The 27,525-nt window shown below is 35.1% G+C and overlaps 1 protein-coding gene across 5 annotated transcripts in view; it reads left to right on the plus strand.

Annotated features, from left to right (window-relative positions):
* The window catches only part of PACRG (parkin coregulated), a 268,812-nt gene that overhangs the window by 198,659 nt on the left and 42,628 nt on the right, over positions 1-27,525 (plus strand). Inside the window, exon 6 of one of the 5 annotated variants that reach the window (XM_026109870.2) lies at positions 6,153-6,533. The exons of the other annotated variants lie outside the window; for them this stretch is intronic. Within the exon in view, the coding sequence (XP_025965655.1) occupies positions 6,153-6,220 (68 nt within the window). The 3' untranslated portion in view covers positions 6,221-6,533. Of the gene's footprint in view, positions 1-6,152; positions 6,534-27,525 lie in introns of those variants that run through there. 5 annotated transcript variants of the gene reach the window in all.

Raw genomic sequence — 27,525 nt, forward strand, 5'->3', positions numbered from 1 at the left:
CTAGGTAAGTACTATTCATATTCAGACAGCTAGTGGGTTACACATTGGTTCTGCTATTAGCTCTGTAGCAGCATGAAGAAGACTGTTTATAGTAATACGAATCGTATACAATAGGAGTAGCAAGCACAGAAATACAATTAATCGGAAACGTTTCTGACTTCTTTTTTGCTATACTGCTGATTAAGCTCTGGAGAAGAAATTAATCTTCAGCTTTTCCAGCCTTATAGAGGCAGTCCTGTATTCCTTAGTAACATCTGTGTTTCTCCCACATTAATGTTTTTTAGACTGAAGGAAACATTTGCACTTCTGAGTCACCAGTCAGTGGTGACAGTTTGCTCATGCCTCAGGATACTGAGTCCAATAGTTTCATGCATATTAGTCATCTCATTTGCAAGATCTCTACAGGTCCTCTTCAGGCTTCCCTTAGTACACAAATTTTAGCAACTACCACTTTTGGTAGACTTTTAGAAACAATGCAATGGAAGGAGGATAAATGGGATACTATGGGAACTTACATGTGACAGTATGTGAAAACTATTTTAAAATCTCCTTTTTTTTTTGCAGGTTTTGAGAGTAGATCTGTCCCTTTTCTTTCCGCAAAAAATCAGCTTATCTGCCTTCAGTTTAAATTATACATATTTATTTACATTTCTTTTATATATGCATTATGAACTCCTGACTATTGTAATTAGCAGGGGGGTTGTCCTTGACTTCAGTGAAACTCAGTTTTCCCTCTATGTGTGTCCCTGTAAATCTTGTTTCCAATGCAGACAGTTGACATTTGCTGTTGTTAGGATCTGGCCTTCTGCAGTTCTTCTGTTGTCTTTGTTTATTTATTTTCCTCTTTGTTATTGAAACAGCAAGAAAGTGTGGCTGGTGGAGGGGAAAACATTTCACATTTTCATACGAACAAAACGTGTGGGTAGGGGATGGATTTACTGCCTGCTCCTGTAAAGATTAGCTGTATTTTCTACCACTTGTTAACATAACATGTACATGAAAATGAGAGCATATTACAGAGGCTGATTAATATATTTTGCAATCTATCTAATCTGTTCGCTTACCTTTTGCAGAGTTAGGTTCTGTGACAAAAGAAATTACAACCACAAGACTTAAGCAACAAAATTTTGTTGCTAGTAAGAAACTACTCTAAGAAACTAGCATAGAAACTGAGATGTTTCCATTTGGCTCTTAGAGCTGATAAACCTGTTCAACCTGCTGAATTACAGGTTTAAAAAATGAATGTTAGCAGGTAAACCTTCAGGGCTCCCTGGCCACTCAAGAAAATTCACCAAAATCTTGCACTGAAAAGAATGCTGCGGTGTCAAATAAAAACATCATTCCATCAATGAAAACAGTATGTCACAGTACTTTCCCTTAATTTTCATTCCACACACAGTTTTTTAGATGAATTAGTCAGAATATGAGTGCAGGGAATCAGATGCTGTTCACTATTGATTTAGGTATGAAATGTTTCAAAGGTATATTCTTAAATCAGCACAAAATAGAAGACATTGTCTACCTTTAAATTAAAATATCACTGATACCATATGCTCTGGTCATTCTTCAGTGGGTCCTTAATTCTCTCTAATGTTGTTTTTGCTATATCGGAACATAATGAAAGAAATGAGACTTTACCAGAAATTACACTGTGAAAAGTTTGCTATAACAATATTTTATCATATTCATATTGAGATGCAGCTATTATAAAACAGGGTCTTCTTTCCATACTTTGAAATTAGCTACAAACATTAAACAAAAGACACAATCAATGACCAAATTTGCATTCTAATTTCTTTTATGATCACTAAAACTACAAAACATGTAATAATGTGTGGTGAGGGTTGCTGATGTGAGTTTTTAAACATAAACATTAAAGAAACCGAGCATCATAACCTATGATTCATTCACCAATTTAGCAATCATTAACTTTTAAAATGTAAACCATTGTCTTATAGGTTAATATGTAAATTTGAATAAGAAATCCAAATGTATAGAACCATCTTTATGTGATTGGGCCTATATGTATATGAGTGAGTGTGTGTGTATGTGTGTGTATTTTTTTATATATACATATCTCCTATCATATGGCACTTAGAGCATTGGGGACTAGACTAAGGGCAGGTAAAACATCTGACAAGTGGCAAAAGGGGCTGAAAGATGTGACAATAGTGGGACTAAGGGTATAGCATGGGGTTGGCCTGTAAATGCTCGATATTTCAGTCTGGAGTTCAGTAAATCTTTGTTGTCTCATATGCCTTATGTTTAAGATAATCGGAAAAATTATGGATAAAAAGCATCAAAATACTTTATGTTGTTAATTAAGCAGACAGCCTATTCTGGAGATTTTATCAATATTTATAGATATTGTAAATAAGGCATTTATAGATTTTTAACTAGTTAAAACTAGAGGGACCCAAAGAGACATATTATGCCACTGTTTTCTCCTTTGTTAGTCGGTCATTTAAAAAAGCTTCAAACTTTGAATCTTGCATTTGAATCACATAAAATATTCACAGATATTCAGTCTAAAAATAAGAGTTTCGAGCTTGGGCAGAAGATACATTTTTTTTAATCTCTGCAAAACCAGCAAAGTTCTTTTTAAATATATTTTCAAGCCAGCTGTAACTGTGGGTTTTAAACTAGCATATCCATAATAATAACAATAATTTTAATTCCTTGAAGAGATTATCTTGACAAAAAGAAAATGGAATAAGCAGAAAAGGGAGACCCTCCCAATTCATTTAAGACAGTTAAATTGGTGTTAAATATCCATAGCATTTCTTTTTCAAATGGGCTATTTAATGATGCATGTTGACATAGTATACATGGATTTCTCAGTTGACTTGTTTTGGCAATGTATGACATTTTGGTTAAAATTGCAATATATTGAATTAATCAGACATATAGTAGGTGTTTTAAGAACTGGCTCACTAACAGATATCAAAATGCAGTCATTTATGGAAAGACAGCAATGGCCACAAGCGTACAGATCTCTCAGGATATCATTTCCCAACCCAGTGTCAGTCAATATTTTGATTCATCATAGAAATAATGTTATAAAACCTTTCTAGATAATTATGTCTAGTAATGTATTAAAAATAATACAGGTCAAGGAATTACCTTAATCACCAGATCATAATGAAATAAATTCATTTTAATATAGCTAGGTGCAAAGCAGTAAACCAGGAAACAAAGTGCACACCCTGTACTTACACAATAGAATTTGTTGTCGAAAACAGTGACCCAGGAAAGGCCATAAGGTCATTGAAGATGACCTCAACATAAATTCTGCCTTACATAAATTCTTAGTGCAGTGTTATGGCTTAATGGGATAATACCATGTTTACAAGATGGAGACTATTGAGTAGAAGAAAAAGATGCTGTCTGTGTACATACCACTATAAACTATTGTGACAATGCTGTGTTCAAATCTGATATTCACACTTCAAGAAAGATATGAAATACTGGAAAGAGTTCAAAGTTTTCTAGAATGAGAAAAGATGCTCTGAAACTTTATATTTAGAGACTCTGGTTTATTTATTTATACGCCAGAGAAAAGATTGAGAGATGACTTAGAGATTTCACATAGATAGCTACCCATGGCAAAAAAGGTAGAAGCGCTTGGTAGCTCTTAATTTTGTCAACAGAAGAATAACATGATTTCCAAAGACTATAAGTTGTTACCTTCAATCTTGAATTATATTAAGTTCCAGTTATAAGTGTAATTATTATGCCCTGGAACAAGTTATATATATATCACATGGGGGAGCTGAAGATAGTACCGGATAGATTTATTAAAGAAATATCCAGTTCTTAGGGCTGAAATGTGACTTGTATATATAGCCTTAGAATGTATGGCTATGTCTGTATTAGCAGATAAAACATCCAGACCCTGTTCTGTAGTGGCGTAGCATTTGTGCTGGATGCATGCTAACAATTAAACAGTATGGGCAGCTCTGGAACAGTGCTGGCCCATGCTCTGGCCCTATTTTGTTTGGTTAGTACAGTTAGAGTCTGCGTTTTGGTGCTGTGGGGGAGATGCACCAAACATCCAGAAAACATCCACACTAATGCTACCTCTCAGTTTTCTTGAATTGCACTGCAATATTTGTAATTATTATGTTTATTAAGATGAATTAAGAAGGGAGCCTAATTTTGCTAACAGATGAATGTTACCTGGAACCTTAATAAGTAACTAATTTCATAAATGAACTAAGAAGACTTACGTTCTATAGTTACTAAGCAATATAAAGTAGGTAATCTTCCTGCTATGCCACAGATTTGTAAGCAGGTTTTGCGACTTCAGAAGAGTTAAATATTTTAATTCAGTACTTCAAAAGAATCTTCTGGGTTAAGCAGTCAGCCATTACCCAATAGCTAAGGAATCAGGAGAAGAATGCATAGACATGTTTGGTAGAACTGAGGCCACTGAGTTGCTGAATGTCCTACAGATTCACAGGTTTCAAAGCCAAAGAGAAGTAGACCATCTAATCTGATGCTGTAGCCTGATAACTTGTATTTGAAAAAAACATATATCTCATTGAAAAAGAGAAAACTCAAGCACTGACTGAACTTTCTCTTACACAAAAGCATCCAGGCCTTATTTGCAGCCACTGTTTGCCTTGCATTTCTTCTAGTGACCAGATATTCTTACTGTTGAAGTTGCATGCCTAATCTGCATTGAATTTGCAATTTGCATTTAAATTTGAGTTTGGTATTTGGCATTTTGTTCTAGTGATATCCCCTTCATAAGATCAAAGAGCCTTTTAGTGGATAGTATTTTGTTCCCATGAAGATGTTTATGCACTCTAATCAAGTTACCTGCCAGGCCTCTTTCTAGGTTGAAAAAACAGACTGAACTTCTGAAGTCTCCCACTGTAAGGTGTTTTCTCAGGCCTGACAGCTTTTCTCTGTACCTCTGCCAATTTTCCAGCATTTTTGGCCAGTAAGACACAGGATCAATACAAATATTCAAGAATCAGCCTCACCAAGACTATAAAAAGAAAAAGATCTCTCTCTCCTTCTCTCACTACACCTTTTTTTAATACCACCATAAATAAGTACTAGCTCCTTTCCACTGGAGATTTACATTTCCCATAAAGCCAAAAGTGCAAGGCTTTACACTGGACTTAAATATTTTTAGGTAATATTTCATAATAACTGACACAATTAGATGAAGAGGGTGGAAGTACAGAGAGAGCTGGGGAGAACAGGTAAAACTGGAGATAGCAAGATGGAAAGAGACATCACTAAGACGGCAGTCTGCGGGTGTATCTGGGAACAACAGCCTGAATGACCAATAGAAAAGCCAAGATACTGGAAAAGTTGTGTTGGTTATTTATGGGGAAAATCTTTTCTCTGAATCAATAACAAAACAATACCCCCCATAGTACTGAAGGGAGCCTGTGCTTCTGAAAATGCTTAGTTTCTTATGAGGCTCAAAAGCAGCTATACTTACCTCTAAAATTTTATAATAGAAATTGTCCTGCTTGGATGCTTGGCCAAATTCTAATTCTGAAGATGCAAATGTTAATAATTGTTATTCATAACCTTTACAGAATTATTCAATAATGGATGTCAGAGTTGTTTTATGAAAATTGGTTTTACTGTGATGTTGTGATGATTATCATATAAGCCTTTGACGTTATTGTGGTGTTTCACTGGATTATCTGTGTTTTAAAAAGGTAATATTGACCAACTTCAAGATATGTATAAAGACAGAAATTGAGTCTTAGAGATAAATATATCCCCCTATTGACCGTGCCAAGAATACATCTCTTATCTTGTACTTCAACCACTGAATTGCTGTGTTGCTATTATACCTACCACCCTTAATTTCTCCTAAAGTGCAACAGGTACAATATAGGGTAATTTTATTTCATAGTATTCTAAAATAGCACATCCTGTGCTGTTGGGTAGTTTCTGCAATTTACTCCAGAAATGTCTTTTCTAGCATAATAAAAATCTGAAAATCTTGCAATTCTTTGGGATGATAGAGTCTCTAGTAGAATAAGTAGGATGACAATTTTTAAGATAAATAGATCAACATATTCATTTTTCTCTTTTTATTTATGTTTTAAGACTAAATATATCTAATTATGTTATCTAAGAACTGAACTACAGTTTTTTTTGTTTTTCCTTACTTACAGGACTTATACCCCAACATCTCATGAATGAAACCTACATTTTTTGGAAGAGTGGATATTATTTTTTTTAATCTGAAATGGGTGCATTGATTTACATGTTTCCCCAGGGTAATCAAAGCACATAATAGTGATTCTGTTGATTTCCTACTTTTCTGCAATGTTATATAGCTAAAACTAACCAAATGAACTGTCAACAGACTTATTTTGATGGGACATATAACATAGTAGATAATTATTTCATTTTGCTTAGTGTGATGTAAATCTGTAAACAGACATTAATTTTATATGTAAAAATGTGTTGTCTGGTAGAGAAGAGGAACAACTAAGAAGCAAAGAGAAGCATACTCAGTGACAAATATAGAATAAAGAATAAAAGTAAGATCATTCAGATATTTTGTGAGCTGATTATTTGTTATGCTGTAGTTTTAAATACTTCATACTAAAACCAGAGTTTTAGTAATAGAAATGAGTGGAGAGGCTAACTCACATTTAGCATTTAAAATCATGAGCATCAGTCGACTCTCTGTTGCTTTCTGTGCTAAACACATAGTATAAAAGGTAGCATGCTAATTGTCACTCGAAGGTGTTAAGCACAGCTAGGCTGGCAGCTTACTGACAGCACCTTGCAATGTCAAATGCTCACTTATAGAGCCATATTTTGCCAGCAGTGGAGCATCTAGAAATCTGAAGCAGCATTACTATTTTTTGTCCTACAAAGTTGTTACTTGTGTGTCAGGCAGTTCTGTGACTGTCCTGAAGACAGATAACCTGAAATCTGATTTTGTGTAGGGCTGAATAACCACAGCTCCCAGGGGCATTAGTGGAGATCTGGTTTCTTAGCACTTAGGAAATAAAGAAGACAGGAGGGAGGAGGGGGAAGCATAGCACAGCCAGAGGTTCAGAACTAAATATTTGGAAAGGGCTGCAAGATATTTTTCAGAGAAGTAAATATCCCAAGTGGTGTGATGACAGAAGAAAATAGTAGTTATCTTTCAGGAAATATACATCTCTCCAGAAAAATCAAGCTGGTATGCAGTGCTTAGATATGTTAGAAAGGGGGCTAAAAAAATTGATCTACTGGATCAACATGTTTAGCAATGTAATTCTGGTGTCTTCCACTATTTGCAGAATGAGAGAACGGTCATGCTGCTTTCTTGCACAATTCTCCCTTTCCTCAGTAGAGGATAGCCTATTTCAAAAAAGAGTGAGCCTTTAGATATTACCTCAACAGTAATTGAAATAGATTTTCAGTGCTATGTCATGCTTCAGTAGTTGAAAAACTGTCCCCCAGAAGAATGTTAGGCCAATAGATACATATAGTTATGGAGGAGGTCAGTAGGATGCTGGAAAGATACAGGAGAAACTTAGGAGAGTATTCTTAGGCCATAACCAACTAAACTGACCTCATATCATATATTCTTCCAAAAAAATCTTTCAGCCCTCCACCTTCTTAGTGTCCACCTTAACACCTGGAAAGCATATGATGTCTACAGCAACCTTAACTTGATACATTGCATAAACTATATCTTTCACAGAATAAATTTTAAATAAACCAATTATTCACAGTAATGGTATATTCAGGGAGAAAAGCACCCAACATAACTCTGTGGGGTTGTTCCGGCCAGAACAACAGTGCATTCATAAAACTTGAAGATTTGAAGATTTTCTTTAAAACAGGTGGTTTAATGCTACCATATTTCTTTCAAAAATAATTTGACTTGAAATGTGAACATTTTTCCCCATATGTAGACAGATGCAGTAAGCAGACTCTCTGACTCAAAGCTGAAAGTTTAGCTTCCTTTAGCTGTTTTTGTAAAGTATTAGAATGATTTTTATTGTGAAAAGTATAGTTGACTACTGGATCAAGCATGATGTTTACATCCACAAAACAGCAGAAACTTTTGTCTTTTTTTTTTTTTTTTAATAGTGATTTCTAAAAGTGGACTGAAAAATTTACCCAGGAATTATCTAAGACCTTAATAAACCTTCCCCATATAACAGATTTCCTCTCCTTACCTAATAAATCAGGTTAAGGACAACCTGGTTGTCTGATAAAACTTTTTTCATTCTGCATTCATTTATTACTGTTTCCCATGAAGAACTCTTTCTGTGGAATGCTCCCTTTATACTGTGCCAGAAGAGCTTGATTCTCTTGAGATTTAAGAAATTCTTCAAAGATGTCTTTTGGGACAAGTTTGTATGCAAATGGGATTAATTTATGATGCAGAGATGTAGCAGCAGTAAAGAATCATACATGTCTTTTCAAAAGTAGCTGGAGTGAGCATGGGAGCTTGAGGTGAAGAAGAGCTTCTCTTCTCATGTAATTTCTCCCTGATATTTTAAATATAAATCAGATCCAGCTTGGAGTTTTGAATAGGTATACCTGTTGCTTACAAGTTTTGACATCCAAAACAAGTATATTATAAAAGTAAATGAATAATAATAATAATAATATAAAAGGGTGTTTTATAGAAAATTTTGAATCCAAGAAAACCCATGAGTTGTTTGCAACTTTCACAATAAGGTTCTGTAGCAGTTGAAGGCTAAAAATATTATCTGAAAATGGAAAAAAATCTTGCTCTCAGCAAGCGATCACCTCTGTTTTAAAGGCCATTTTCTATATACTTGTTGAAGACTAGGAGTGAAGGAAGCATAATGTATTTTTTGTGTTTTACAACTCTTCAGTTCCTACCAATTTCATATGAACATGCATTTTAAAGTACTTCACATTTAGTTTGTAAACAAGTTTTCATTTCCTTCACACTGGAATTAAATTGTCTTATACTGCAAGAGAGCACTTCCTACAATAACAGCCAAAGTATCAAGTGCACATTAGCAAAAAGGAATTTCTTCACCATATTACCCCCTCTTTTTCAATAAAATCAACTCACTTTTTCTAAAGTGCTGAAGTTTTCAAATTCTGTTGCAGTGGTAGATTGTTTATTAAAAGTTTACCTTGCTTTTCAGAACTTCTCTTCACAAACTTGAATCACTAAAACTAAGACAGCAACTGTGAGAAAGTGAATTTTTTAGGAAGACTTGCACAAAGAAGCAAAATCCCATAAAAACGGGATATCTCTGAGATATGTTAATGATCTCAGGAAAATGTCAAAAGTTTGAAATGCATGTTCAGCTTACCTCAAGCTTTGGACAATTTCACTTTGGATCATATTTTAATTATGAAAACTTATTTCTTCCTATTTTTTCAGTCCTGAGCAATTGTTTTTCCTTCACAACCTGTCTATAAGCTGAATGGAAGATATTAGAATACATAGAAACATTCAGGCCGTCACAAGACAAAAGAATACTTTTTCCATGTTTTTCTTCTTTTAATATGTGTGTGTTTTGTAGGACAGGAGAAATATTTGTGATCATGGAACTTGCTTCAAGTAAATCATTTTTGTAGTTACCAAGCCCTTTAATGGTTGATCTTCAAAAGCCATTCAGTATTTTATATAGCTTTGCTGAACTTCATCTGTTCCTTCTACTAACAGGTTCAGGTTTTTAGGAAATAATACATGTTCCCATGTTAGTTCAGTAGCCAGCTCATGCTTATGATGAGGTTAGTGAATTGACAGGAGAATTTCAGGATAGTGTTGCTGGACTAAGATGTGCTGTACAGTTTTTCATTAGAAGAAGAAATTGGTACTTTGAATATTATATGCTCTCTGATCGCCTATTGACATTGGTAGTAGAGGTCAAGATCTTAGCTTCTTAGTCAGACTGCACAGCAATGGCAGCTGTTGAAAAAAGTGCTGGGGGTTACACTGTGTAAAAATAGTGGGGATACTGTTTGTCAGACCAGGTGCAAGAACTGAAAAATTCCATGATTCACCAGAAAAAAAGAAGAAAGGTAGATAGAAGAGAAAAAGCACAAGGGAACAAAAAAGTTCCTTCTACTGAACACTAAAGTATGGTCATTGGAAAGAATACAAGAGATTATTCCAGCTCCCTTGTTGACTAAATTTTATGTTCTTCCTACAGATAGGTCCTAAAAAAGACCTATTCTTTGTTTTCATATGTACAGACACAGTATCCGTTGTTTATAACAGTAATCACAGCATGCATAGTTTAAAAGGTGGGACTATGGGATTGGCTGTGTTTCTCTCTCTGGTTTGTAGGACACTAAAAACCACGTTCTTTATTTATTACAGCTTCTTTGTGATTTACTAGCCAAATTTCTGTCTTTAAACTAATTTCTTTTGCATTGTTTCTATTACCCTGATCTGTTTTGAAAACATTGGGCTGTATTTTTCCATGCTTTGTATTTAGGCAAGATGTATTTTGCCCACCACTACCACTTTTGTTGAGATATTAAAAACTTCCCTCTCAAAACTTCTGAAGAGTAGCTATGTCTGTAGGTTCCAGCTATGTCTGGTACGTTGGAACATTTTGTCAAGTTTTAGACAGGTGCAGGCGTCTGCCGCTTTATAAAGCACATGGCTGTCACAGGATGCACCGCTGTACAGAGGATCTGACAAACTCTGTTGGCTCCTGGGACCTCCGATTACTGATTCTGCTGGAGTACCCCCTGCCCTCCAGCTCAAGAACCTGTACAGAAATCCAAAATGTGAATGCAGTCTTAGCTATATATATTTATTTGGTTTGTGTTTTGGCAGGCATTATTTCCTTCTTTCTGAAAAGGTATTACTGTGCAGGCAGTTGAAGGCTTACATATAAAGGAATCTCTGACTCAACTGGCAGAGCTCAGATAGGTGATATATAACCTAATTTTCTCCTTTCCTGATAATTTTCTTTAATAGCCATGATACATCAGTAGCTATTCACATTAATACAAGCTAGTGTTTTAATGCAGAAGCACCCTGAAGTAATATATACTGTTTCTGATTATCAGAGAAAGCTCTACTAACATTTCTTTAAATACATTCATAAACTTTAATGCATTTTATTGCAGGATTGAAGACTTCATTCTGACTTCAATAATGCCAAGTAAAAAAATCCATAATTTTTGTTATTTTCTGGCAGTGATCCTCATTTTTGCAGACTTCATTTGTAGGGTTAAGGTCACGTTACTATTTGCTACAGTACTGGAATTTGGCGCGCTCTCTCTTGCACTTGCATGCAAAAGCTCTTGTCAAATTTTTGGAAAATTGTCAGCTAAACAATTTTGCCTGTGTGTTGTCAGAAAAGTGAGTGCAGGGCAGGAATCTTCTTGACAACTGTTTATCAAGATATTTACCAGTAGCCTCAACAGTATATCTCTCTATGATATTGTATTCATTTGAATGAAGGGGAGAAGAATTTTTAGAACTGTTTTATGATTATTTGATATTGTTTTTTTTAAAGATCCACTTTTCTTTGGACATTGTTGTCTACTGTATCAAAAAGCTTTCAGAACTTAAGAGCTTTCATAAAATGGCTTCAAAAGAACAGATAGCTAATGCTGTCCTACAGCAGCTAGGAATATAATGTTGCGCCTGTTTTACATAAACCAAGACAAATAGATTTTAGCTATGACAATTCAGAAGGGATGAGAAGAGAGGTCAGCTCATCCTATCAAGTACCTGTTCTTGGGTACACTGGAGAAGAAAAGCTATGAAGAGTATATCTGATCTCTGAGCTTAAATCAATTGGCCTGGCCACACATACAGTCTGGGAGCCTGCTTTCTATTAAGAGAAGAAATATGGTAAGTATGGCCTCTTTTGCAGAATTTCTCATATTTACAAATTATGGCCAATCTATTTATTAGCATAGTGAAGAATTATTTTGCAATTTTAATAGGCCCATTTTATAATGAAAAAGGCTAAAAATGATATCCTCAGAAAAATGTTCTGAGCCTCAAGTGGAGCTTTGTTATTTAAACAGGAGCAAGAGCCAATCTGAATCTCCTGCATAGCAGACAAGAACGCATACATGCCCAGGAGCACAGTGGATCAAGGGAAAAAAAAAGTGGAAGATGAAAGGAGGCAGTCCAAGAATACAGCATAGAGGGCTTGTTATAACAGTCTGTGGAGCTGTGTTCACAGCAAGGCATACTTTCAGGGCCAGGACTGGCCAGATCTTAAGACAGTCTCTGCTTAAGAAAAGCAACACAACTTTCTACTACTTCTCTTATGAAGCTCATCCTTACTATGTCATAACAGCAAATTGATGCTCAGTTCCATTATGAGCTTCAAAATAAAAAGGTATTAACCTTGAACTACCAATGCCAAGATCACAGGCTAAGCTGCGCTCAGGTGTCAAACATTTGTGAACAAACAAAACAGCACATCAGTGTCCAGTACCAAAGAATTCTATTCCATGTATGCTGTTCAAGATCTACTGATAACAACTAGTCCTCAGCAGCAAATACCAATCACCGGTATAGATTTCTCAAGGCAAAAAGATGAAAACAAGATACAATTCACTTTATTTTTATTAAATTATTGAGTTATAAAGGATGAACTATTCACATTTTGCAGGAAAATTCGAAACTTTTGGTATCATAATGTTTTGTTTCTTTCCAGTAGAATTGATGGATTAAATATGAATATATGATGTTCATATTTTTCTTCTAAGTCCATTCTTTTAATTTGTTTCTCTTTTCTTTGTCCCCTTGAAAGTTGTCTTTTTCTTCTGTTTCTCAAGGATCATAAACAGTCATTAGCAAGTCAAATAACAGTGATTATCTTCATATCTTAAAGGCAGTAATAACTTACAGAAAACATGTATTTCATACTGAGCTAGCAGTCTTCACTGTAAGCCAAATCTTTTTTACGATAGATAGAACAAACAAAGGTGGCAAAAAGTCTTGAAAAAATAAGTAGAATTAAACATGCTGATATGGGCAAAAAGTTTTTACTGAATAAGTACACAAATCCACAAATAGAATTGTTCACTAGGACTTAAAGAAAAGAAAGAGGCTGTGGCACCAGTATTGGTGATATTAACATATAGATTAATTTATTCATTAATAATTTTGAAACCCAGTTTCATCTAATATTAACAGCCTAATGATAGCTCTATGTTTATTGCATAATATCACTGTAAAGAAAACTTCTGTTTCCTTGGTGCCTTATTTGCATGTTTTATCACCTTAAAATGTTGGGGTTTCCTCTAAGTAGGCACCTTATCTTTGAATTTCCTGTAATCGTTGTACTTGACTTTGGGACAATTGCTACATCCCCAAAATATTTTTTATGCTTACCTTACAGAAAGGTACTCTCAGCTTTAACTTCTTCTTAATATAGATTTTATTTCTGGAAATCGAGATAATTTCTGGGAGGATTTTGTTCATTGTGAAAAAGCATTTCTTGTTTGTAAATTCATCCTAAAACTTCAGAGCATGTGCTTACAAGTGATATGACACTGCTGCTATAGTTGTAAATAGGAGACTTGTATTCGATTTGGAACATCAGTTTTAAGGATTTAGATGATGTATATTTGTAAGTTACACTCAGTCATAAATCTGTATTTTTCTATTTTGAATGTCAGCATTTTTGTTGTTTTGCATTTCATTATAGCATGAATGAAATGTTATTTTCAGCTATTATATGTGAATATTTACTAACTTTTACACTTCTATAAATCTCTCCTTTGTTAGTCCTGATATCCAATAGGAGTGGTAATATTTGTATTTTTTGGTTTTTTGTTTCTGCCAAATGCAGGTGCAAACATGTTGTTAAACAAACAGCTACGTTTGTAGCCAGACACCTCTCTCAGTCTCATTTTCACAAGTGATGCATTCAGGGAGGTAAATCAGGATGTAAGTGTCATTGTAAAAAAATCAGCAGTCAGTTTTATAGGTGCTTTTATATCATGATTTAACACTGACTGTGCATTGTTTTCTTTACTATATAAAACGTAGTCAATAAAGGCTTCTAAACTAAAGCCATCAGGCAATTCATTCAGTTCCTTGAATGAAATCCATTCAGTGGAATAATTTACACCATATTGAAAAAGAGGAGACAAAATGGTGTAAAATTAAAAAAAAACAAACAAACCTGCAATTGTGTTTGTAATGTGAAAAAAGAAATAGATAAGAAACTAAGACACTGGTACTTTAAACTTGTTCGTTTAGAAACAGATTTAACTGTTTAAATGTAGGCATCTTACATAACCATTAGACATTTATGAACCTATTAAAACCCTTTCAAAGTGTCTTGCTTTTCAGTAGGTGAATCAGACAGTAAGGGTATCTTTTTGTTGCACAAAGCAGTAAGACAAGCTGTCTCTGAGCAAGTGAGCTCAGGTACTGGGAGCAGAACAGTCAAGTAAGCTCGCTCCAGGATGTTAGCCCTGCTGAAGAGTGACACTGAATTGTCTCAGGCAGAATGCCATGAAAGCTTGCAAAGTTAAGGTATCTCCACACATGACTTAAGCGTACCATGTAGATTCTACCTAGTACCATATATATGTACCATATATATTAAGTGGTGGAAAGACATAGGTGTTCTTGACAAAATAGCAAGCCTGAGCATGAATGCCGAACATTCCTATTGTTTAACAGTAGCAGTATGCTACTACATGTATGAAAACCATTCGCCTTTGCCATGCAGTCAGTAGGTTTTAGTAAATGAACTCTGTTTTGTCCACTATTGCTTGATTCTTCAGTGAAAAAGCAGCTGTTGCTTTGGTTTTCAAATGTGCCCAATACCATTTAAAGAACTGTCCCAATCCTGAGGCAGCCTCAAGTGTCTGTGTCTGCTCTGTAAATTCTTGCCATATTTATAGTCTCTTAACATGCACTGCTATCACAGTGTGCTGCTCCAGCAATGTTAGTGATGAAGGGAATGCTTGCCTATGCTGGCTCTTGGCATTCCTGCTGCTATGGCGTCTCAGGCTTCTGAGACCAAAGCCAGAAGAGGTGTGTGGCAAAACATCTCGTGATCTCTCTGCACTAGACTTCTCACCACTGTGTACTAGTGAAACAGTAACAGTGGTGGATTTTATTAAAAAAAAATGTAATCAAAGCTTGAATGTTCTGTTATCAGGGAATTCAGATCTTGTTAGGTGTTTCAATAAAGTTAAGCTGGGTGGAGCTGGGGTATGATAAACACTCAACTATCCAGGTATTTTGCAAGTGGATGCTTTTCCAGTTTTGTATATTTTGTGCTACTGAATACTGCTTTACTGGTAACCAACAGCCTCAAATATTGTAAATCTCATTAAAAAGATAATTCTCAGAAGATACTCTGAGCAAATATCTTTATTCCAGCAGTCTGTGAACCCAATGTGTTTTAGGTTATATTACTGTAGCTGACAACATAGCTGATTAGAAATAAGATATTGTAAACTGACTCTGTCTCACCTGCCATTAGCCTTTTTAACTAGAAGACTAGCTTTCCATCCTGCCTTTCTGTGACCCAGAAGCATTTTATTCGTTCTGCTAGTGACATTTGCAGGTTTTGAATCTTCATCTCTGTCTGGGAAGTGCAAGAGTACTGTGGATCCCTGAAGGGGGGCAAACCAGAAGCCAAGGGTGACCCTACTACAGGCCATGCCCTGACCCACAGGTCACAGTCCTGCAAGGTCCAAACACAGCAGGCAGAGCAGGGGGCTTGTAACAGGGTCTAGAGAAGGCAAAGTGATGAACCAGGGCCAGAGTCTGTCCAGAGAGCCCAGTAAGGAGCAACGGGAGGTGAGGCTGAAGACCAGCGCTCCTATAGCAAAGCCCAGGCACAGCTGAGCGGGATGGTGCGAGACCCCAAGGGAGACTGGGCAGGGGGCCTAGTGCACTTAGGGCCCTGACAAGCTCATTCCTGGCCAAGGTGACCTATATTTATCATAACATAGGGGACTCAAAGTATAATCTATTTTTTGAAAATCCTATTGTCTTTACACTTCGTGTGTTTCTATTTGTCACTACTGGCAGACTCTTCCAATTATCATTAGCCTCTTTTAATTAAAAGTGGAAATTCTGGCAATCATCTCGCTTGTTTTGTAGTATCAAGTAGGGCAATGAAGGAAAGCTGATAAGCTGGATATGAGTACAGCCTGTGCCATTTATTTACCCTTCTTTACTATCTATTTGTTCCCTACATCATTTTACAATATCAAACTGACCATACAGCTTAAATATATAGGACAATTATTCACCTTACTTTTATATAAATGATGGCAAATACAGATAAGTACAAATAAGAAATTGTGAATTAAACATTGGGTGTACAGCAACTTGATCTGTATGTGATTGTATTTTGATACACATGATCTCCCATATTTAAACCCTGTATTAAAATGATCTGTAGCTTTTCCTTAATCTTTCCTGGTCCTCATACTTCTCTCATTTCCCTCCTTGACTTTTTTTGGTATTTCAAGAGGCAGAAGGAATTCATGAGGAGGAAGCAACATCTCTGACTTTATTTTCTCTTACTGTCTTCACTGAGTATTTCATGAACTGATCTATAAACTAATTAAAGTCAGAAACAATGATTATAGTCATCTGCTATAACTTGCATAGCATTTTATCCTGCAGCTTGATTATAAGAATTTACTGTATCATAATGTCTTGTTATCTTCATGGCAGGGCATCAAGGGCATTTCATCATTCACAGTGTGGGAAAAGGATACTCCATTACTGTCAGTGGTAGTGACTGGATTATTGAGCTCTTCTGAAAACATGTCAAATATTGTGTGCTTTAGATTCAGTGAAATTCCCAGTGCAATGGGCACCTTCATAATTTCATATTTTTTTTCTTGGGATGCAAAAGGACCATTTCCAGACTTGAGGAATCACAAAGTGGAGTTCTTAAATGGATTAAGAGAGCCCAAGTCTATGAGAAGAATAAAGGAAGCAGGACTCCTCTCTCAAGACACTCTCAAAGTTTCATGACTTTTCCCTCAAAACACAAACAAACAAACAAGTACTATGTAAGTAGAAATTAGAACTTCCCTGATAGTTAAAGGGTAGACTTGAGTCAATGAGACAGGTAATGAAGTTCTTTTCTCCACACTTGAAGCCATAATGGTACACATAAATTTCATAATAACAAGTATTAAAAAAGAGTTTAACTTTTGGTGTTGCCATATGGTCCTAAAGATTCAAGTGCAGACAAAATAACATAAAATTTTCATATTTATTGCTAGGCCAAATAAAACTGTACTTAGATACAGTAGAAAACCTTATTCATAGTCCCAGGGTGCAGGAACTTCTGAAATAGGTTAAACATGCTAACCTTTCAACCAACTGGAAATTACAAGATTTGAAGGAAAAACTTTTTCACCCTTGGGACAGTCAAGGACTGGAATAGATTGCCCTGAGAGGCTGTGCAGTCTCTATCTTTGGAGGTTTTCAAGACTTGACTGCATATAACCCTGAATAACCTGGTCTGATCTCATAGCTAACCCTGCTTTCAGCAAGAGGTTGAGCTAGAGACCTCCTGAGGTCCCTTTCAAACTGAATGACTCAATGATTCTCCAAGTCTATGATTTTGTGACGCAGACAATTCTCCTTTATATCAGGAACAAAGCCCACCACAACAGATTTCATACCAAATGTAATTCTGGATTTCGTGTAGAAATATGACCCATAATATTAATCATTTTTATTTTGGAATAAAACAGAAAGTAGAATTGACAAATGCCTCATACAGCTATATGCAGGAAATCAGACCATGGCTTTTAGTGAAGAGTAATGTCAAAGCTTTACATTCCATATGGATGTCACCAAAAGGAATCATGATTTCATCAGCACAGCTGCTAGCTTTTTAATGACATATGGGAGCAACTTTTTTCTGATCAGCGTTCTTAGAGCAATGTTTCTTTTTGCCTTCTGAATTTTTCTTGCTATCATGACTTTAAATATGAGCGCAATTTAAAAGGCAGTGGGAATTTCCAATAAAATGTTTGCACTTGTGTTAGCAGTCTAACTTGAATCTCTAGAATTAGCATTGACTCAAATCTACTATTCGCAGAAGATGCAGATATAATTTTGATTCCTTCTGTAGTTGTGAGATTGATATTTTAGTCTAAAATCTATTTTTTCATGTACAGCTGAATGTGAGTTTAGACTTTTATGCATACACAGATTGGTGAAGGGCTTTCTGGATTCCAATTCCACTGGATAGATTAGGGAGTAAAAATTGTTATTATAAAAATTGAGGAAAGGAGCAATTGAACTTATAGTATACCAGACAAAACAGATCTGATGACAAAGACATAAAAACAGTGTAATAAATCTCTCTTTGCTAGGCTATATTTAATGTTATCCTGGGCTATGTATGTACTTCCTGAATTGTCTAAGATAAACCTGTGCAAAAGGCGTGTATACGAAAGTATTTTTTATGATAGAGTAAATCTCTGATTTACTTGAGGAACAAGTCAAGAATTTCAAATATTACTTCAAATAAAATAGGGAAATATAATTGAAATTTTATTTTAAAAGTTAATTTCATACTATTTGAATGAACATATTTCAGTATGTATTTTGTGCTGCAATAAGATTAGAAAGAGAAAAAAATTATATTTCTGATTTTTAGAAGTCTATTTTTTCATGGAGATAGTTTAAAGTATGTGTCAATCGTCCACTTTAATTGATAGGATAGATTTTTTTTTGTCTGTCTGAGAAAAAAATATGGGAAAGAATAGATCATTTTTGTACATCTACAAATAGAAGCACAAGTCTTACCATGTACAAGCTCTTTGCAAGTTCATTTACTAAATAAGGCAAAGGGATGGATATTCTATAAATTCTTCTGATACCCTTCCCTTTTACCAAAAGACATGGTAAACTTAAATAAAGAAGTAGATCATGAAATAGGAAAAGTTTAGCAGAGCAATTGATAAGGAGATTTGTAATTATTAACATTGTTTTAAGTAAGAGTTTTCTATTAGATTGTAGAAAATAAAGTGCAGTGGCTTTAAACAATACTAATGTTTTAAAAAAGTAATGGAAAAGTAGCTTTTCATGAGAAAGTGACAGATCAACCTAAACCAGTATTAATTTGTGAAAGACTGTTACAAGCTTGTAAAATGCAAATCTTTTGTTAATAGTTGCATTTATAATTATGCCTTTATATTTTGCATTTCATTTGTATGTAGTTTTTGCCTTCATAAATGAATGGTGTGGAAGGAGGTGTTTGTGCTAGACTGAGAAAGAACTACTCTAAATCTTGATAAATTATGAAAGCTGCATCCGTTCAATTATCTTCTATAACTGAAGATGAACCAGCAAATATCTAATCACTGCTTTAATGGGACATCCCTAGCATTTTTTTAATTTCTTTTTATTTACTGTATTCATATTTTGTTAACCAACCATATCAGCCTTTTGACTGTTTTGTGACCAAAGGACACGACTATCAAGTGCTGGCAGTCAGACTAGAAACACTGAGGTAATGCATTTCAAAAGCCACAGGTGGAAAGGTCTCTCAATGCTGCAATGTGCAAAAAAGGACATAGATACAAAGATGTAAACTGAAGTGATAATTGGGTGAGTAAAAAATATACATCATATGAATAAACATAAGTTCTAGAATTCATATTTAGCAGTGAAATAGAAAAGTCCAGCTGTAATTTTTTCAGTGAGGATGGAGATGGAGCACAGTTGTGCTGTATTAAACTTATATATAAACCATTTATTTGAAAAATGGCTACATATATGTTCTATAGACATGCAAAACCGAAATATTTTATGAAATAACACAAAAGATGTCAAACATTTCAGTTCAAACAAAATGCCTAATAAAAAAGCAAAAGTGTTACTTGAGAAGAGGAATCAAATTTTAATAAATTTACAATGGCTCTTCTTTAATATCTGTTATGTCTGCATAATTCAGCAAATCCTTTTTTTTTTTTTTTACTGGATCTTAACAATTCTTCAGAAGGGTCCCAATAACCTGGCATGCTACATAACAGTTCAGCAGATCTTGCATCACACCTAAAATTATTTTTGAGCACTATTTTAGTTGAGTAGTAGCATTCACTGACTCATTGAACAGCTATGTAATTTGTCCTTGCTATCTGTAGTGACAGTTAACCTCCTGCAGTCTGTTTATTTAAATTGATTATTCTGAATGACATTGACCTAACTTCCTTCACTGGTGTCAAAAGAGGCTTGTAAGCTCACCTCTTTCAACAGCAGTTTCTTCATCAGTTTCTTTATAGGGCTGCCTGCATCCCCAGTTGACATCTGTGAGAGTATTACATGAGAAGGAGTCAAAGATGGCCTCTGGGGAACTGGAATTGAGGTGGAAGGTCTCACATTAAAAAAGGCATTTAGTTCTGGTTTAGTTTTGCTCGCAGGCATTATTCACAGCTTTGCTCTATCTTCAAACAAAAGGAGCAGTGGCCCCGCTAAAGGAAGAAAATCCAGAGTTATTGACTGTGCTTAGAATTAGTAAATATTAACTCTGGCTCTCAGAAGCCAATCCACAGTATGTCTTTAAAGCAAGATAGACTACGCCTTTCACTTCCATCACCTTATTATTTCCACACTATTTTCATTTCTGTCTTTCCAGATAAGGTATTTGAAATAATAGATTTTTCATAGCATATGGTTTTGTACGTCGCTGGAGTAAAATTCTTCAGTCTCTGTTGATTATTGTTGTGATAAGTTGTACTCACTCAAATAAAATATGAATGTCTACAATGAAATAAAGAAAAATATTGTTTCAATGCTTTGTAATTCAGGGATAGACATGTGAAACTTCCATATGTATTTTAACATATCTGTGTGTTAACTGCAAAAATGTTCCAAAATAGGTTTGCAAAAATCACATGCTTAAGCTTTGAGATCTTGAAGCAATGTCTTCTTATAGTCTCTTGATTATGGGAATGTCAGTGTATTGCCTTTATCATTTTCATATTAGAAGGTTTAAACTGACCTAACATTTCACACTATTTTTTCGCCCAACTATGTTTTCTTGTATTAGTTGCAGATTTTTTTACTTCTTCTGTAAAATAAAACCCAATTTATTTGAGTAAGGCTTATTTGGCAAATAAGTAGGATTTGATGTATTTATCATTGGCAGAAGTGTTTTGACAGGAAGGGTAAATTTATATCTAAATTAGGAGGGCATAATACACATTGACTTCAAAGGGAATTACTTCCTCTCATTTTCAAATAAATTGACCCAAAGAATTTTAGCCATCAAGATGCCCAGCAGTTAAAAGTGAACATAGCTTATGCATTTTTTGTCATTATTTTTGGCTTTATTTTCATCATTTTAAGAAAAACAAATGTGCTAGAGACCTTAAATAAGTAAATAAATAAATGTGCCATTTTTCATAGTCCTCTGTTTCATAATGAAAAAAGGCCATAAAAATGCTTGTTAGTTCAATTAACCAAAGGACTGTTAAATATTTTAAAAGTGCAAAGTGAACAATTTAATAACTATCATTAATTTAGAACAAAACAGTCCTCTCACATTTATCTCAATAGCAACGTCTATCTTGATATGACCTCTGAATAATGTTATCAGTTTCTTTCTTTATAAAAAGTTGTGCATAAGTGTGCGTTCGTATATGAACGAGAGAGTAACAAATTAATGTTTGGCAGCCACGGTATCTGCGATCACTTCCGATACCACCATGGCTGGCCCCCAGGTTCCCTGCCTTCCCCTGCAGAGCCCTGGACTCACGGCGGGGTAAGCGGGATGCTCCTGCAGGGCAGGGAGCATGCTCTAGCATGCTTGTAGCACGCTGAACCACACAAGCTGTGGGGCAACACAGTTCGGTGGCATGCAGCACTAGTAATTTGGATCACGGTCTCAGTATAGCTGAATCCCTGGGTATTAACTTGGGAGCCCCTCAACGGAGCTCCATTGCGCTGTGTGGACGTACCCAAGCCAGTTGTACTGTTTACTACGTGAACTTAAGCATTCATGTGCTTGCAGGGTCAGTGTTTAAATGTCTATGCAATTTAAGCAAAAAAAGCATTTCACCAAATTAGCTCTGCAGTATTGAAGGCTTCTGCTTTACAATATCTTACTTTGTACCTCTGAATTTGAGTGTATTAGGTGATAGTCTCCTGTAAAAACATCTCCTTTCTGGGGAAAAAGAAAAGAAGACAAAAACAAACAGCCCACAGTTTTTCTTGTATTTTCTCAAGTTCTTTTTTGCTCATATTTTGAAAAAGTTCAAGCTAGGCCTTGTTTATCCAGAGGGTGAGCCAAAGTACTGCAGGCATACTTTTGTTCTTTTTGTCAGGGAAGGGTATTTTAAAATATCTAAAATAGATTTTAATAGCAAAGAGAGTATTTCACAAATATCTTCCCCTTTTGCTCTTTTAGTAAAGCAAAGAACTCTTAAATTACAGTTTCTGCAGTTATTTTCAGGAATTTCAATCTTGTTGTGTAACCTTGTATTATAGTATCTTTTCTCAGATCACCAGAAAAAGCTTTGAAAAATACTAACCTCTGAATTCCTTGGCACTGGCACTTACAGTTTTAATATCACCTTTAAGTACTACAGTTTTTCCTTCTGACTGGCTCACAGAGTCAAACTTTTATAGTGTTTCTTCCTCCAGTAATCCTGTAGCGTTATGTGTCTCCTTTTCTACAGAGCCAATGAATCTGTGCTGTACACAAAGGTGATCAGGACAGCTCCAGGAGGACTTTTCAGGCTAGTTTTGTACATTTAATAAATAGACTTGTGGTTACCCAGTAACTGAAGTCTAGCATAAATCTGGGCTGCTTCCAAAATGGGAAGTCCTTTACCAGTGCCTACCCTCCATCCCAGACACCAGCCATTCATTCCTACCATATTCCTAGTGCCAGCACAGGCGCTCATGGGACCAGATAGAAGATCAAAGCAATGACTGGGATTATAGCTAACAGTTATTTTGTTTTGGGTTTTATGTATTGACCCATTGATATATTGGAGTATACCAAGGTTTCTTTCTTGTGTGTATGTTTTTCTTTATGTACTAATAGGCTATATTCCTATAATGATTCTTCATCATAAAATATCCAAGTTCTTTAGCTCAGTACAAGAAGAAATTGAAACTGTTTGACTTGGATAGCTGTATTCACAAGAGATACAGTTGTAGACATTTTCTATAGTAGATTAGGAACTTCCCCTGGAGAAAGAAATGGTCTTTTTCTTCCCAGAGAGAAAATCAAATTCTATAGTTTGGAATGAAATTGTTTGAAAAGATAAGTTATCATAGTAATGTTTTCTTATAAGAGCAGTTATAAACATATGTAGGTAATGAAAATAAGTTTTGAAAGAGTGCTTTCCAAACATTTTCATACAAGCTTAGAGTTGAAGACATAGGGCCTATTCACTTGAATAAAAAAACGCTTTCAAGATTGAGACTATCAGATATAATCTTTCTCTTGGAGTGACAGAGGGCAACGTACAGCAAATAATTGCTCAGCTGCAGTCTCTGACTTGTGATTATTAGAAAGGAAATTTTATTGTTTTGGAGAACTATTCAGTACATTTAAAGTATTGCTTTCAAAGATAGGCTAAAATTTTGAGATTAAGTTTTACTTTTATTGGAAATTTTTGTTTTAATTAGCAAATAAATGATAATAGTCTTGACCCAACATAGCTACAGTAGTAATTTCTAAAGAAGTACAAATAATTCATTTTTGATTCAATAATTAAACTAAAAAATTGGAAGAAAAATTATTTCAGAGTGAATTAAATGCTGAATTAAATTAAGCAGATCAACATGTTTTATTTCAATTTACAATAGTATGAAAAAAATAAAAAGTACTGGAAACTATGATACTTTTCCTAAACATGATTTGCAGGGCAGAGGTTCACAACGAAAAAGTATCACTCAAACTTTTTTTTCAGTAGTTGCTACTTATTATGGCAAGGAAACTTGGGTTCCGGTCTGTCCTCTAGTCTGAACCCGTGCGTTCTGTACAAAAAAAGGGTGATCTGACCTTCAGAGTACACAACATTGAATGTGTATGGCTTTCAATCTCTTCTGCATTTTTAGTCTGTAGAATACATGGAAGTATTTACTGATATTTAATGAGTGTTAGTAGTAGATCCAGGCAAATGCCTTAAATATTCAACTGATGAGTCTGTCCAACTCAAAAGAAACTCTTTCGAGAGGTTATCAGTGTTAGTTCAGTGACAGTTCAGTGGCAGTTCACTGAGAACTGAAACTGGTCTTCTGTGTCCTGGGAAAGACTACCCTGGCTGCTGAGTGAATTTGTAAAGAAGGAGGAACTGCATCTGCACTGTTGTTATGCTAACTGTCTCAAAAATATTTCATCTGAACCTGTTCAGTGAATTCAATACAAATATGCAGCTTGTTTTGGGATCACCAAAATGGAGTTTTAAAATCAAATATACTGTCAAAACTAAAAACCGTCCTGCCTTTGTCACCCTGTTCAGTTATTACAATGATGAGAAATGAAAGTTGTGGTTAGTATTTGAAGTCTAATTGCTGCTTTTGAAGTAGTTTTATTCTATAATTCATAATTAAAGAGTCCCTTCAGAAACTACAGTTGTTCTTAATTCAGTATCTATCAACTATTTTGAAAATATTTTTTAAAGGTTTCTTTTATCTGCTGCAATTTCTTTTCCTATCTTTTGTCTGTGCTTCTCATATACTTTCTTGGCATTGTCTCCTGCTGCTAAATCTAGCCCTCTCCAGCATGTACAATTGATTTTTTTTATGTTGCCATTTTAGAAGATGCCTCATACTAAAATTAACATTTTGATGCAAAGAGTGCAACTTGATTTTTGTTCACAGCTAAGTACTATATTCTATGTAGCCCTACTATGCATAGTCTGCATAGTATAGAGCACATAGATGATCAGATGCAGAGCTAGTTTTCTGGATATGTGGCTCTGTCACTTCATTTCTGCCTCTGTATTTTCCATCTTACATATTTAGCCCTGTATAACTAATTCTGACACAAGTACCATAGACCTAAGCCAATAATCTTTTTTCACGTCTGTAATCCTTAGTCATAAAGGATCAGTTGTAATCAGTTACGTTGAGGACAGATGAGAAACACCACTTATTCAATACTGGGTGGTACATAATGTGAAATTCAGGATATGAGATGTTCATTTTCAATTAAAGTTTGCAAGTTAGGCCATGTCACTCCAACCAGCACAGAGTGCAAATTTTGTTTTCTACATCCCTAGCAATCACTGTACCATAACAATAGTAAAAAGGTGAAATTTCAGAGAGAGAGCAGGTGGCCTGTATGTGGTTATGTCCCTGTACACATCTTGGAAAAAGCAGTAATAACTGTAGTTGTAACTTAATAAGACACTGGCCAATAGAAGTAGCTATGGAAATGCACTACAGTAATGCATCTTTTGGTACTCTGTTCACACACCATCCCAGATTGGTACTATTAATTTATGAGCTCTAGTAGCACCCTTCAGACTTGAAAACAGAAGGAAAGTTGTTGCGGTTTTACCTGTTTTAAATTCTATCCAGCTGCCTTTCTGTAATTAGTGATTGTGCGGAATAGCCTAAAACCCCATAACGATAAAAACAAACTGGACTGATGGTGGACAATAAATAAGTTTGCAATGTGCTACAGAGGACAAAAAATGCTGATATGGCTTGCATAAGCAAAGCCTCTAGTAGAGAAGAAAGTCATAGTTCTTCATGTATGGATTTGGTATCACTATGTTTGGGATATCTCTGGACTTCAAGTTGCTGGGAAAAAAAATTAAATGCAGGCCAGTCAAAACAAGCAATAAGAATTCTTAGAAGCTGGAGGTATTGTTATACAGAGAAAGACTATGTGAACTAATAGCTTCAAAAGACAAGTCTTCAGCTTACAAATATTTGGATTCTATACACATCACAGAAAGAGAAAAATGTGGATTGATACCATGGGTCTACAATGATGAATAAAAGGATAAAGCTCAAGAAGAGATGCATTAGACTGAGATTAGGGAAGTAATCTCTGATGTTCTGATACTTCAGTTTGTGGAAAGATCTCTTGAGGAAAGAGATGTAAATCACCTGGGACTTCTAAAACTAGGCATGATAAACTTTGGAAAACATAGTAAAGAACCAGTTATGCCACTGAAGAGATTTGAACAAGTGAAATTCCCCTTCTCTGTCCTTATTCTATTATTATATTTTTATGTAAAATTGTTCATTTGGCTGCTAAAATGGGAAATTTTCACATTTGTCAAGTCAGTATGACCTTTTGAGAATCTATTGCCATAAAATAAATTTAGCAGCAGCTCTGTTTTAGGGGAACTTTAGAAGAATGGTTGACTGAGGACTGTTTTTAAGTTACTAAAAAATCCTCAGGAAGGGAGCATATTTGAAGCCTATGTGTTGTGCAATAACTGAAAAGAGCAGAATACATTTTTTGTAATGCTTCATATCGTGGTATTTAATCAAAACTCAAGTACCTTTGCATCACTATGCAAGATCCTAGAACATGGTATCATGTTCCAAATATTTGTTCATGGTCTGCTTCATCAAAAGGCTGACTCCGGGCAGTAACACATCCAATACCTGACTTGAGGTATTAGTTTTATTAATCATTTGAACTTTGTTGTGTTTAAGCAAGAAAATTAAACAATGTATCATAATACATTGATACAATTCCAACCTCATGCAAGAAGAAAAACAAGAGGGAATACTGTATTTTACTGTCACAGTTACTGTATTCCTTGAAATAATGTTGTTATAATTTAAAAGTAAAAAATAAACAAATTACCATCAATTAAACTACAAATTTTTGGAAGATTACAAATTCTTCATGATATAGTCTGCTGTCTCTTGAAAATCAAGTCCCTGTAGAAATCATGGCATAAAATTGGTACTGTTGAATTGAATAAATTCTTGGTACATGTTTTGTTCTGTACACTAGCCATTTAATCAGGAAAAGCTAACCAGTGCCAGCCACTATTATCCTCTCTGATATCAAGTGAGGACAGAGGAGAAGATGGCTGGGGAAAATACTTGATTTATATTCCTTCAGATTTCAATTACATATATTTTTAAGGGCAAATTGATTTTATATTCAGATAAAATTTCCGTTAGCTGCAAGGGATCAGCAAGGTGAAAAACATGTCCTAAGTGCTTTAGAGAACAGCTGTAGAAGGTAGTGTTTTCGTATCTTTTATATTAGATCTTTATAGAATTTCCCTATTGATTCATTGGATAAAGGTAATTTCCATTATCATTTTAGGCTGGTATCAGCAGTTTGTTTTTATCCTACTGTGGAATTTAATTGAACTTCATACAGATTATTACACAACCACAGTTTCATTCTGTTCTTCTTCAGAAAAGTTTGCCCTGTAATTTCTGAACACTGTCATTACTGTATAACTCAAGACTGCAGAGATTTGCAAAGAGTTTCTCCTCCCACAAGCTTTGGCTATATTTGTCAGCCTAACAAAGACTGTAGGGTGAAACCTGATCGGTGCTATCCCATGCATCTCCTGCTGACATCAGTAGGAGCTTAGCACCTATTAACATGAAAGAGTTTTGTTACTGCAGCTGACTCCCAATAATGCAAAACAATTAAAAATAATAGC

This window comes from Dromaius novaehollandiae, chromosome 3 (genome assembly GCF_036370855.1).
Source record: "Dromaius novaehollandiae isolate bDroNov1 chromosome 3, bDroNov1.hap1, whole genome shotgun sequence".
NCBI lineage: Eukaryota > Metazoa > Chordata > Aves > Casuariiformes > Dromaiidae > Dromaius > Dromaius novaehollandiae.